The sequence below is a fragment of the Solea solea genome, chromosome 8 (assembly GCF_958295425.1).
Source record: "Solea solea chromosome 8, fSolSol10.1, whole genome shotgun sequence".
Classification (NCBI taxonomy): domain Eukaryota; kingdom Metazoa; phylum Chordata; class Actinopteri; order Pleuronectiformes; family Soleidae; genus Solea; species Solea solea.
The window spans coordinates 17,695,490-17,710,221 of record NC_081141.1 but is presented as its reverse complement, the minus strand read 5'-3'; the positions used below and the strand labels follow the sequence as shown (position 1 = coordinate 17,710,221).

The 14,732-nt window shown below is 42.2% G+C and overlaps 1 protein-coding gene across 4 annotated transcripts in view; it reads right to left on the bottom strand.

Annotated features, from left to right (window-relative positions):
- pde4d (phosphodiesterase 4D, cAMP-specific) overlaps window positions 1-14,732 on the bottom strand; it is a 166,952-nt gene that overhangs the window by 43,221 nt on the left and 108,999 nt on the right. The window contains exon 1 of one of the 4 annotated variants that reach the window (XM_058636025.1): window positions 2,401-3,237. The exons of the other annotated variants lie outside the window; for them this stretch is intronic. Coding sequence (XP_058492008.1) covers window positions 2,401-2,480 — 80 coding nt within the window. The 5' untranslated portion in view covers window positions 2,481-3,237. Of the gene's footprint in view, window positions 1-2,400; window positions 3,238-14,732 lie in introns of those variants that run through there. 4 annotated transcript variants of the gene reach the window in all.

The window sequence follows — 14,732 nt, the reverse complement described above, 5'->3', positions numbered from 1 at the left end:
AACGAGCACACAGGGTTTAAACCAATTCCAACAGGCATGTCCCTCATTTTCAGAGACTTAATACTCATGTGTGACAACCGTGACGGGCCCGGATTGTTGTTCCAACACTGGCAGTGGATTTGCTACGTCCGTCCAATTTAGCGACACTCCAGCAGACTGTGAATAACATCTGAGTAACGTTTTCGCTCCGACTGTAGAAGGCGATGACAGCTGCAAAACCACTGCGTCCAAGTCTCACTTGCCAACTTATTAGGCACAGCGTAATAAAACTAAGCCATCAATGACATAACTGTGGTTGTTGGAAAAACACAAGGATATTACGTAATTAAAAACTATAATTATTTAGCTGTTGATTAATTAGTAAGTGCGCGTGTGCTGTGTATTACAAACACATATTTCACTGGAAAGCTTCTCACGGCAAAAGAAACCACTTCCATTTAAATCTAAAGATTCCTGATGTTCCTGTTGACAGTGTGCTAACTCATGAACGACGACTATTCCGTATTGATTTTGCGCTTGCGTCTACGTGAGTCAATGGGTGTTGTGTTTGAATGTTTGTCTTAACGTCTCATCTGTTTATTCTGTTCCATCTCCTTCAGTAGATGTTACCTCTCCGTGCGTTCAGGTCAACATTCTACTCATTCTGCATTCAACACTGGGAAAAGGATGCACCATCAGAACACCTCATCCCGTGACACGGAAGCTGATTTATCAGCGAAATCCATGGCTGCTAATGATTAGCGCATACTGTAGATCGGGGTTGCCATGGGCGATGAGAGGAGATTTGACCCACAAGGTCAAGGTGAAAAGCAAAAGTGCCCGCGTTTAAGTGCACCTGCATGCATTATTGAAGCACTTCTAATCACACACATAAAATATTGGATTTTGAAGAATGCACTCTACTGAAATGATGTATTTTTCTTGTAAAATGTACATATACTGGATAAAAACATTTCCACACTACTTCCACACACCAAATTCTGGGATCATCTGTCTTCAGTCGACTGCCTATACCATTTTAAACTTGTGTCAAACACCACTGTAAAGAGTGGGGAACCCAACGAAAACAATAGATCATGCTATGCATGACCTATTAATACCGCGGCCTCAAACTTAAACACATGCGGCCCTCTAATAGATTTCACGTGGCCCCCCTAAGATAAAGTGATAAAGTTATGTCATTTCTGTATGTTTTTTTTTTTTTTAAATTAATAGATTATTTAAAAGCACTTTACAACAACCACAGTGGATCAAATAAATAAAATACATAAAAGGTCACATGAGGAAAAAAATCATGAACACTTCTGTGAAATACTAGCACAAATCATGTTATATTACTTTAAGCTCATATCGCCCACACTTGACCGGCCCCTTACTGAGCAGACTAAATACTGAGTGGCCCCCAGGTCATTTGAGTTTGAGACCCCTGTGTTGAAAACAAAGAACACAGAATATAACCACATCACCACTCACTCTCACATTCACACCTACAGTCAATTTAGAGTGTCCAGAGAAACAGAGGTTGGGAAGCACACTTTTTCAAAAATACTAGCCCTGTTCTAGTAATACAAAGCTAAATGCAAATTGTAGTATTCCTTTAACCTAATCCCCAATCTGCACACTGAACCGCCGTGCCTTCTGGCTGTGAGGCACTGATGCTAGCCACTGCTCCACCATGTAGCCCCATCCAGGGGTGTTTGTGATTCAAACCACGTGAAGCGTAAGCAAGTGAAACATGTGTGTGCATGTCGTCACACCACAAAGAAGACGGAAAAAGAGTTGAAGGAGTAATCGTCCAGATATGTAGCAACACAATCCGTTTGTTTTGTTGAACAGCGTTCATGTCCCTTGCCTCGTTAGTATGACGAACAAACAAACTGGAAAAACTTTATTCACATCCCAGCAGCCCACTCTGATGACATCACTGACTCCGCTGTGTCCCTCCCAATATATTGCATAGCTACTATTCCCCCAAGATACCCGGCCTGTGTCCTGTACGACTAATCAAAACAAGACAACAGAAAACAGGGCAGCACTTTCATCCACTGCTCCTGAAGAGCTGTGTTAGTGTGAGCTCGAGCTAGTCCTCCTGTCTATGGATCAACTGAAGTATTTAGTGTGGGAGAAAATGACAGGAAATGTCTGGCCCATTTAACAATAAATTTCCCTGAATACATCTGAGCTTAGCAGGGAAAAAACGACACTGGGCTTGGCTCGTCTAGCCTCAGGGAGTTCTAACCACACCACAAACAACACACACACGCCCATAAATGAATCTACATGCTAATTCCTATTCTATGTACGGTAAAAACAACGGCATTAAACTTAAAAAAAAGGGGACAATAATACACAAATGTCTAAATGAAAGTAACTTCAACTTAATCTATGAACAATACTCACCATATCCAGGAGTGCCTTCTAAAAGGAAAGTGGCTGAGGTGCATCATGGACCTTTCACTGGGACGATGTCCAGGCTTCATACTCAAGCAGTCTGGACGGATCCCCTACCTGTTAACCTTTCACCCTTCAAGCCCCGGTATCTATCTGGCTATCTATCTACAGGCACTGACCCACAGTCTCCGCAGGCCCCAGTACAAAGTGTAGCATCCCATATTAGAGTCCACTGCTGTGATACATCCATTCAGTGCGGCCCCTTATGAACGTCCAACATTGCTGGTTTGGTCCTACAGCATCATTGCAAGAAGCACAACAAAACCTAGCACTGTAAAATCCATTGAGTTCCAGACAGAGAAATTAAAAAGTGTGATCATTAAAAAAACAAACAAACACAAAATGTGACCTGGTAGAGACTGGACAGAGTGAAGCCCAGTGTGAACTCTGTCTTTAAGTGAGAGCCTCAGCAGCACAGGCACAGAGGCGGCCACCCAGCAGGACCAGCTAAGCTCTCCGGCTGCAGCTCTTTTTTCCGTGGGATTCTTCCGGCAAAGGTTTGGAAATTACTGTCCCACATCCACATGGTGAACCGGCTCAGAGACGCATTCCTCCGGAAAACATTCCTTTTCCTGACAGTCAGTGACGCCGGTTGCAGAGGCAGCAGTAGTTACGGCAGCATGACAGAGCATGTTACACACACACACACACAATCACTCACACATACACACACACACACACGCTCACCCTGCTTTGTCTCTGTTTTTCTTAGAGTCTCCCTGTCTGCTCTGCCCTCTCACAACCTCCCGTGAGGGGAAGTGAGGAAATGAGGGGAGGGAAAAAAAAAAAAAAGAAAAAGAAAAACAACACAGCGTCGTTCCAGTATCTTCCCTTCTCTGTCTCACTAACCCTCCCCCCTCCTCCTCCCCCTCCTCCTCCTCCTCGCTGCCGTCACTGGGATGTCCTGACCCTGTGCACGAAGTTTCCCCGCTCTGTCAGTATACAGTCTGTTAAACCTATTGATCCTCTTACCACATACTGATCCACTGCATTCATCATGAGGAGCATGTCTCCACATGCAAATGCACAATTATACACATGCAGGAGTGCAATGTAATAGTAGAGTATTGAAAAGCAATAATTATCCTCATTTCCTCCCTTTTCAATCCTATACCCACCTTCATCACATTTGTTTCTGTGCATTTACGACGTCACTGACTTTGCTTTTCAGTGATCCATGAAATCTAAAAATTCCTGATTTGTTTCCTCCGCCAGTGTGTGCATTGAGGTATGTTTGTTACAAGAAACTTGTTATGCAAGATGTCATTGCTCCTTACTCCAGTATAATGCATTCCTCTGTTCTTACAGCAGCACCTTCAGGCTATAGACGCGTTCTCGAGCCTGAAAGTAAAGTCAAATTCCCTGAAGTCTGACAGGATATTCACCTACGAGCGAAACAAAACTGGAACAACTTCGCTACATGCAGCAGTTTCATGTCAAGCACCGCTGTTTACCCCACTTGTGTGTGTGTGAGCAGTGTCGTAAAAAAAAAAAGAAAAAAGAAAAAGAAGCCTGGGTTGGCACACTACGATCATGTTTGTGTGTGTTTTGCATTAAAAGCCATGGCTGTGGCTAAGCTCCAGTTGCTGTGGCCTGAAAAACAGGATCCAGCACTGCTTCTTACACACATCCTGCCCAACACATACGTCAGCAGCCTCTCAACACTTGCCAAAAGTCAAACCACCTCGCAGCCACTGTGCGCCTGCACCTTCAGCCACAGCAGCCACTGTTGAATAGGGTGGAGGAGTGTTGAATGTTGAGGAATTTGCTTGTGGGAAAATGAAGGCGCACAGTTTAGATAGCAGGCTTTTCCGGCAGCACTGAAGCACCTGTTATTCACCGAGGGGAAACTCTCTTGCATTTACTCTGAAAACAATCAAATCTTTAAAACATGTTGCATACCAGTGGAAAGAGGAGCCAGGACTCCGAAAATAGAATATACACCATGATTATGAGGGGGGTATTGCATAATCTACGTTCCCCGCTTTAGGGGGCTGTTGGCCCCTGCTCTACTTAGCACGGCTGAGCTGTCACGACTCATCCTGCATCCTGATAGAGAGAGACTGGAGGAGAGGGATGTTCGGGACAAACGAATGGATGCAGAATGCAAGAGAGGGGTTTACAGCAACAGAGAGAGACACAGATGGAGAGAGAGCCATCTTAAAAAGGTCCTGTGTAAAACAGTGAAGAGGGCTTACCAGCAGAAATTGACTGTACTGTGCATACGTATGTCTGCACCAGTGTATAATGGCTTTAAAATCAATCTCATTTGGTTTTTAATGCTTTAGGATAAGCCTTTTATGCATGCTTTAGGCCTCAAGGGCCTTGCTTGACGGACAGACCAGCCAAAGCTTGCATTTCACTTTCGATATACTACAGGCTTTTTCTGGTAGAGGTTGACCAATAGTGGATTTTCACCAGCTACAGGGAAAACAACAGTTTGAAGCATCAAAAAGCGAAATGGCCAATAAATCAGCACAAACTGCCCCTACCCCCATTCCCAAGGAGACAAACACGAGTCAATATCAGGATATTTTAACAAAATTTGCAATAACATTCAAGTATTAAAAAGACACAAAGCTCAAATGTTGTTGTTTTTTTTTAAATCAATGACGCTTTGACAAAAGCATTTCTTTACTTGCTCTAATAAAGAAGAACTGATGATCACTAAGTTGGACATGCCATTATACTCATAAGTGCTGGTTACAACTGTACAAGACAACACCGAGGCGGACGAAGATTAAACTAAAGACGACATGCAGCCGCTCACTGCTCTGACAGTGATACTGTGTCTCACAACATATTACAGCCCTCAAGTGCTGCCGCCATTTTAACCAGTCATCATCCGCGACCCCTTAAACAACCCTGACACAGAACTGTGTGTTTTCCATCACCATCAAAATCACATCATATTTGAATTCCCTTTACCTTTAGTGGTCTGCGATGATTTTACACAGTGGAACGAGTCCATATTGAATAGATTTCAGTGGTATTTAAGCAAAGCACTTTTCTTTATTTAACTGCAGATGGATTGTCCAGAGCACACAGGCTGAAAAACTGCCTCAGTCAAATCATAGAGAAGACCCGACGGCACGACCTGCCGGTCGCAGATTCAGCCTGTTGTCATTGATTCTGACTCTATGGGTCGATCCCTACTTTACATTCAAATAGAAAGGGAAATCGCTCTCGATATTGAATGAGAACCAAGCCCATGTGCATGTTTTGTTCATTTGAGGTAGGCCAGCTGTCCATCACTCTGTGCACCGCTGTGGAAATGCCTTGGATCTGGTCCTCCTTCCTATTCACAGGTGGTTATGCAGTGGCATTTCGGCAAAGGTTAACCCATTCCCCCTTCAAATCAGATGTTTATAATTAGATCCCCACATCGAATGGAGACATGAAGGCTTCAAGGGCCATTGGCAGAATTTGACGAATGTTTAAGTGGTCCAAAAACCGCTCACTTGTGGAGCAGGGAGGTATTTTAATCTGACTCTTTGACACACCAGCAGACAGAGAGGAGACACTTAGGAAAAGATGTCCTGTACGTACAGTACAGAGCAAATACTGTACGGCCCTTGACTAAATAAGATGTTTCACTTCTAAGCTTTTACACACACACAAACTTAAACTGTTAAATGATTACACACCTTTAGGACTCTTTTGAAGTTACTTCATACCATTTTACTCATTTTACGGGCCAACCCCGACTAAACGGTTAAGCTTCAAGAATATTCACTTAAACACACAATCACCGTGAACTGTAATGTCACTCTTGACTACTTAATGAGGCTGTTTTCCAAAACCAGGTACAGATGGTAGCATATTGAAACATCAATGGTCCATAACCCCAGGCAATCTCCTCTACACCACCATCTGGCGAGGATGGGCTTTCTTTCTTTTTTTTTCTTCCCTTCATTACCTCTGTTACACTGACAAAGAAAATACTACCGTTATGATTTTTACAGTGCCAATCATGAGACAAACAGATAATGCAAGTGATGCCACATACAGCAGTGGATACTTTTATATACACATACTGTCATTCATTCATGATCTCCTGCTTTATCCACCACATGAGGGTCATGGAGGAGCTTGAGCCAATCCTAGCTGACGTAGAATCACCCTGCCATTATCATTTATTAAACTGGAAAAGTGACAACTGTATTGTGAAGAAATAACATCTTGAATCACAAGTCACATATTTAAGACAAAACGTCAACTGTCACCGGTGAGGTCGTGACTTCTGTTTTGGTTTTGTTGTGGAGTGTCACGATCACCGTGTCAGTTAACGCCGCTATTTGTTCTTCGTTATGTGCTCATCCATAAAGTGCCCGGGTGACGGCGCGCTGCACTTTCGAGTTCCGTCTTTTCTACGACATTTAACACTTACTGTTAATCACGATGCATCTAAGAATCCATGTTTCTCCCCACCCCTACTGGACAGCTCATCAGTCCATCACAGGGCAAACCATTCACAATCCTACTAATATCATCCATTCATCCATCTTCCACCGCTTTATCCTCCACATGAGCGCTGTACCAATCTCAGCTGACATAGGGCGAAAGATGCGGTCAAATTTGCATTAAACTTACGATCATTTTTTTGTTTATTTTACCACTTTTTGAACGAGTAACAGTTACTTGGAGGCCACATTTTCCCTTTGACATAGTTTCAAAGTAGTTGAACTCAAACTAGTCGGTTGCATCATGCAACTTCATAACTTAGATACCAATTACACCTCTCCGCGGTACGACACAAAGCAGAACAAGCTCAGTAGGAGAGCGGTGAACTGTTGACCTGTAAAAACAACAGGGTGTAAACATGACGAGGATAAGTAGGAATTTATTGCTCGCTGTGGTTATTTCCCTCTTGACGTCACACGTTTTCGAGGTTTGCCCTGACAAGTAATAAAAGTGTAGAGGAGCCACAGGCACGTCTTAATGAGTAACACAATACTAATGAAGCTTTAACTATTGACAGTACACTGGCTGAATTTGTCATGTTGCATGTTTTCTTTTTTACTCTGTGTGTGTGTGTGGCGCTGGTTTCCAATGCACCTGCTGTAAAGTATAATTTAGCGTTTCAGAGAAGCAGGATTTATTGCAGGCTTTGGTATTTCCTACACATAGGTGTGTCTGCACAAGCACGACAGTATGCATGAAGTCCCTTTGTTTTGGATTCTAAAAAATGACAAACGGAAATCTCAAACGCAGTGGACGGGGGGATTTGACGCAGGTTTTTATTCTCCACTATCTTTCTGAAGATCTGACATTTGAATGAGGAGGTGAGCGCTCCGTGTTAAAGGGGCTGTATGTAAGACATGCAACTAGAGTTCAAAACAGGTACTACAATACAATTAAAAAAAATATTGCAGAGCATTCGTTTGCTGCTATATAGTTTCCCTCCACATGGGGGCAACAGCGCTTTTATTCCATAAGTGCATTTCCTCAGTGTAAAGCAAATGAGCTGCATTTCTTACATACAATTTGTTTTTGATGATTATTATTTAAACCTCAATACTTGTTTTAGGTATAAAGGTTTTAGGATAAACAGAACATGAAGCAAGGATTGTGTCTAACTTTTTATACAAATAAACAAGTGACAGATCTGGGAGTTTTAAATTTGATCCACCCATTTGAAATATTATTTAAATCATCTTAAGAACAGGGCCCCAAAACCAGAAATTGGTGCCAATGCAGGCGACGCAGACCCTGCTCAGGTTGATGCACCATCAAAATAATCTTGGACACATTATTGGAAGGTTGAAATCCTGCATTGTGTCGCTCTGAAAGATAAACGTTCTCGGGAGCATCCTCAAAAAAACAACTATGCCCTCCTAATCTGAAGCACTTACATTACGAAACATTTACTGGGCTATTCATCGCTCGAGTTGTGGCTTGTTCCTGCAGGAGGACACCAGTGTAATTAAGTTAATGTCAAACTATTTGGCTCTAATTTAGCCTGTCTGTCAGGCTATTTCTCATAGCTGATGTTGGTGTTACATAATCTCACCAACTGTGCGGCGCAAACATCCTATTCTTTCGTACCCGACACGTGTAGCATGCTGTGGGATCATTTTTGTACGTTTTGGCAATTTCTGTAAACCTGCATGTGCGCTACAGAAGGCAAGAGGAGGAGGAGTGGCCATTTCATTACACCATCAACCACTTCTACTCCGTAAATATCTGTATCCATCCCACCCTGCACTCCTTCCCTGACCACGGTGTCTGCTCTGTTGCTCAACCCCTCCAAAAATAGACTTCTCCTGCATTGCACCAATGTTGTGTCACTCTTGCAGCTGCTCTGGCTCCCCCTGCACTGGCTGACGAGCATGAGCCTTAATCACAGTGTCACAGTGTCTGTCTTTGTGTTATTAGTGGGTCCTTTGAGGGATGATGTGACCCACTGATGACCAACAGTAATACGCTAATTACAGTAGGCTCGGGGGTAATGAGTCAAGTGTACAATACGACTTTGATCGGGTTTTGTGAGTAGTTTGTTTTTAGGTCAATGTTTCTAATTAATGGGGAAAATTCTAATGGGGAAAAAAGTCAACATTTCACGGTTTTTTTGCCAGCTTTATGGTTTATGTTTTTTTTATATAATTGAATGCAAAGATGGGCAAAAACCATTTGGGCCAAGGGAAATCTCAGTAACTTCTGGTGTGAATCCAATTAAGTGAGTAGATTGAAGGGCTGAACAATTTTGAATATATATCTTATTGTGGTTATGGGATATTGCGGTCACACCATTTACACCATTATTCCATTTTCATTGGAAAAACAGGTTTAAAATGATAACTGTGAGATATTTGTGCAGATCTGTGGGAAATAAAGACGCTCCCTCCAGTCTGCAGAATAAGACGTGAATAGATCAAGACAATAATTAGACATTTTTGGCTTTAACAAATATCGCGCCTCCTGCGATTTCGATACCATTTCGATTCATTGTTCAGCCGTGGTAGATGGGGGAATTACAATTAGCCTTTTTTTTTTCCACTTTAACAGATATCTTTACAAGATATTTGTTACGTGTCCGAGGCTTGAAACTGCAACACTAATTCTGTACTTTTTATACCTACTCGTAGGGGACGGGACCTCATTCCCAGAATGTAAACAGTGTCCGCCATCTTTGCTAACAGGAACAAGTGTCACATGGAGATACGCATAACTTAATTAAAGTACATTTTGTGAAGGACATTTAATGAAAGTCCTCTTTCTCTCGCGTTTTCGCTTCATGCCTCGTCTTGAACTCCATTAGAGGACATGAATTATGAAGAAGCAGCAGCATGTGGGGACACAGAGCCTTGTGGGGTGGGGGGTGTGGGGGGGGAGACTCGTGTGACATGAAACTGTTGGAAGTAATTACACGTTAGGAGGAGGAGGTTCGCAGGCTGTTACATTATCTTGCCCTGAAAACAGCTCAGTCTGTGACCGTCTGTGTGCGAACTGTGTGCGAACTGTGCAAGAAAACCACACAAGTCAGAAAACACCCTTCTGGATACTTTCATAATGGGTTCATGTTTCCATGAAGACATTAGCAAAGTGGCTAAGTTTTAGAAGTACAAAAAAAAAACGTTCATAATCTGTCATCTGCTGGTTAAAACGGGAAGAGCCGTCTTCATTATGTCTTTTATCTGTAAGTAGTTAGTATTCCACCAGGAATATGTCACTGCCTGTCTGAACTATGATAGTATTATATGTTTGCTTCTCGGATGGATGTGCCAAAAAAAGAAAAGAAAGAAAGAAAGACACCCTTGTTTTCTATCAAGGCTTCCATGACATTTAATAGTCAAACTTTCCCACCCTGATCATTCATACCTCACTGCCACCAAATAAAACCTGTTAGCTCACTGTTAACCCCAAGCAGGAGGGTGGTGGCATCATATAGAGATTAAGAGAAGAGAAGAGAAGAGAGGTTTTATGAGACGTAGAGTTTTAAGACGTGTCAAGACTGTGGAGCGGTGCGCTTGTTTCATTCAGAAATCTGTCTGAGCTTTTCTAAGGTTAGCGGGACAAACAATGAGGAGGCAAATATAGATTTTTGTTTGTCACAGGAGTTGGCTGATGAAATGTAGGACGCTTCGCAAAGACTCGTCCAGAGAAGACAACAGTCGCTGGTGTTGACTCGTCTCTGTGTGCCTCGCAAACTGAACTGCACGCCTGTCTGTGCATCTGAGGATAAGAAAAAAACAACAAATCCACTTCTGGTTTTTATATTTGATGAAAAGCGTCAGAGTTGACTTGAAGGGAAACTGAAACGGCAGGAAAAAGAAGCAAGGAAAACTCAACTCCACGTTGTATAAAACTCTACGTTATATAAAGCCACTAATATTACGTGCGTAGTAGGAAATTTTTTCATAATTAAGTGATATAACTTCTCTCCCACTCACTGTATTAACTGGTTTCTCGTTTCAAGGGCAAACCACCAACAGACAGTTTATGAATTTCAGTTGTGTTACACCGTTATATGTGTGGGTGGAAGGAACTGGGTGACAATGACATAATGATTTTTTCCTATTCAATTAAAAAAAGTGAAATTCACTTACTCAAAAGCCATTTTCAAGCTTGACGACAGAGCTCACTGCTAGTGCGGTGTTCGTTTTATTTCCTGACAGTTACGTTTGATGTCCATGGCTGCACTGTGAGCTCAGCTCTTGGTCATAAAACTCATTACTGGAAACATGTTAAAACACATGCGTACGTAGAAGAATTCTGTCATCGGTGAATAATAAGGTGTGGAAAAACAGCAGGTGGACATAAAGGAGAAAATAAGTTAACATACTGACAACCTCAAGTTCTCAAATTTAAGGTGGAGATTCTCTCGTATTTAGAGCCAAATAGTCACCTTCAAGTCCCACAATGACTTTGTTTGACTATTCTTTCGAATAAAACACCATTTTTTATTTTAGATATTTTACTGTGATTCTTTCGACAATATATTTCTGGCCATATTACTGTCGCCTGTAATTCAGTGTGATAAGGGGAACCCACTGACGGAACTATTAGCTATTTAGCCAGGCTGCCAATTAAAGACTCACATTGTCCATGAACCAGGTGGGAGTTTTTTGTTTTTTTCAATGTTAAATCCATCCATCCATCTTCTACCGCTTAATTCTCCCCATGAGGATGGGCAGGAAGAGACGGCTACACCCTAACCCATCACAGTAATGGTAAATCCTCTGAATACATGAGAACTGAGGATGTTTTATTCTAATTTAATATCCGAGTGTTGCTCGTGTGGTTTAAATCCCTTCCTGTGACAGAGACATGCTATAATACTGTGAAACCATACAAACCAAGTCAAATCAAAGAAGTTAGGAGGAGCATACCAAGTTTCATTTAAATAAATAACCAGTAGGTTAACTTATGTCTTTGTGAACTTTGTGAGTATTTGTTTTTTCACCATCACGTTGTCAATGAACAAGTATCCAAAAAACTTAAAGTGCTCCGTGAATCCGTGTTTGTCGCGTGTTGCTGTGCTCTGGAGGCGGAGCTTCAGAGGCACGGCTGAAGAAAGGGGCTTGGACTTTGGAATTCAAAATGTACCCTGCTCCAACTGTTTTTTTCCAGGATCTCCAACCCGACCTTTAACTTTAACTTGGGCTGAGGCGGTGCTGGAATATAAAACTTAAATGTGTCTTGCGTGTGAAGGCATTTGTAAAAATAAGTGGAAGTGTTTAACTGCATAACGTGAAATGGGTTTCTTCCACACCGCAGGTTTAAAATTCACTTTTCTCTCATACCTACTCTCTGAAGTACACTCTATTTCATCCTTTAAAGATGTAATGAATTCCCGGCGTGTTACTCTGTTTTCTTAGAAGCGGCTAGGTATAAAGAGAGTTTTCATTAAACAATCTCATCCCCAACTGTGACTCCAGCTGTATCGCAGGCAGATATGCTGCAGAGAATGAGTGGGTGGGCATGAATACACCGGCAAAGAGGAATAAAGAGAGCAAAGCAGAGACAAATGAGGAAAATGAGGTAACAAACAGAATACTGATATAAGTTGCCTTCTGCATTGTGGCCAAAACTTCCTCAAACCACATGTCAGCAAAACCAGGATCCGCTAAATCCCACCCACGCACAACTCCAGTGCAACGGCTCCAAATGACTACACTCCACGGCACACACAGTATACATAAACACAAAAAAGGAGAGAGGGACGAGGAGAGAAAAGGGGGAGAGGGAAAGAGAGAGAGAGATGTGTGAGAACAGTTACATAATAGAGAGAAACAGCATGGGAGAAACCAACGGGGAGCTTCTGAGGCTTCTGCAAGTCGCAGAATGACGCATTGCCCTCACACACACACACACACATTACCACAAAAACTCTCTCTCACACACACGTGCGCGCGCACACACACACGCATATCTACAATCATCAATGCAGCAAATGGTGCACACTGATGTTCTCCATGCAAGTGAGGCCACTCCTCCACGATGATATGACAACCTATCTCAGGGTAATAAGTTTGTGACACTTGGGGGTTATGAACCACTGTCATGGTTTAGAAAGGTACAAACATTCAAGAGAGAATTGTAAGCTGTAACTAACGACTATTCTCATGGATGAATCCGTTGATTATTTTCTCGATCAGTTAGAGACTCTTTGTTTGGTCCGTAAAACATCTGAACATTTGTTAAATTGTTGACCAAACCTGGAAATGATGATGTCCACGAACCAAAATGATTCAGTTTTAATGATCTCTTCGTTACACGGAGCAAAGAAACCAGAAAATATTCACATTCAAGAAGCTGAAAAATCCGAAATCGTGTTGCAAGTATTGAAAAAACACTCAAAGCTATCACTCGATTGTCAAAATATTTGACGATTCATTTAGCAATCGATTCACGACCGTTTTGTGTCTCAAAATATGTCAACAGTGCATACGCAAAATATCAATAAATACTGAACCTTTGTGATATTGAAGTAAATGATACTGAGATATATATTGTTATACAATATTAAATTCAATATTAAAACTACAATCAGACAAAAATATCATGGCGGCCTTTCTTATTTTGTTTAAATCGTGTGTCATTTTGGGTCCAAATGAACACTCACAGACACGCAAGAGCTGGGGATTCCAAATACTTCCAAAGCAGTAATGCCTTTTTAGGGGATCAACCTGTGAAGCATTTACCTCATTTACATTAAATCTAACTTATTGTAGACTATTGGTTTAAATGGTAACACAGCATTTTAGAGCAATGAAAAGCCAACTAGAGGAAGGGAGCTCAAACAATGCCTAATAGCCAAACAGTTCCGTACCCCATCCATCTCTCTCTGCCTGTAAACATAAAACATGCCTCTCTAGCAATCAATCTGCTTCGGTGGCTATTTTTACACCATTTATGCCGGCAGGCACACCGACTCTCCCTCCCCTCTCTCTGTGTCTCGCACAAACACACGCAGAAGCAGTGCTGCAAAAGCAGCAGCTCAACAGCCCTGAACAGAGGCGGGGTCGATTGATGAGCTGCGAGGAAGGCAACCTGCATTCCTCCCATCTGGGAATGTAAAAGCAAGCTGATGCTCAGCGCTTTACTCTAAACACAGAAAATCAATATCCTGCAAGTTAATGAGATAGACCCCCTAACCTCAGCATCTGATTAGATAAACAGATTAGCAGCGAAACACAACACCACAATTAGGCGAAAGCTGTGCAGGCGCATATTGCTCATGCCATGTTAAATATAAAGTGGCAGCCTTATGGCCGCTGATGAACATACGCTGGGATCTTATTACGAGGCCAATGCAGTGAAAAATAAGTCACTATTCGCTTCATTCCCACTTGTGACAAGAGGTTCCTGGAGAAATAAAACAGCCGACGCCAAAGAAGGATTCTAAATATATGGCAAATGTAGTTAAGTGTTCATATTTACTCACATGACAATATGTCACACAGCTCCACGTCACGTAAACCAACAGTGATTACATTACCTGCTGATGTCATCTCACGCACAAGATACAATCTGCAGTCTGTTTTGTGACTTACCTAGACGGAGAGAAGAGAGGAAGGGAGATGGATAGACAGGAGGAGGAGGAGGGGGAGAGAAAGAAGGGGGAGAGAGAGAAAAAGACGCTCATCAGAAAGTTATCAAGAAAATCTATTGACCGCAGTGAGATGTCATTTGTGCTTAAACAAGCATCGGGGCAACAATGTGTAGGACTCCTGAAAGCTCTTCTCCCCTGCTGCTTAGAGACCACACACACACACTTAGACACACACACACTGGAGTAATGAGAAAGGCGGGCTGGATATCAATACACTGCAGTG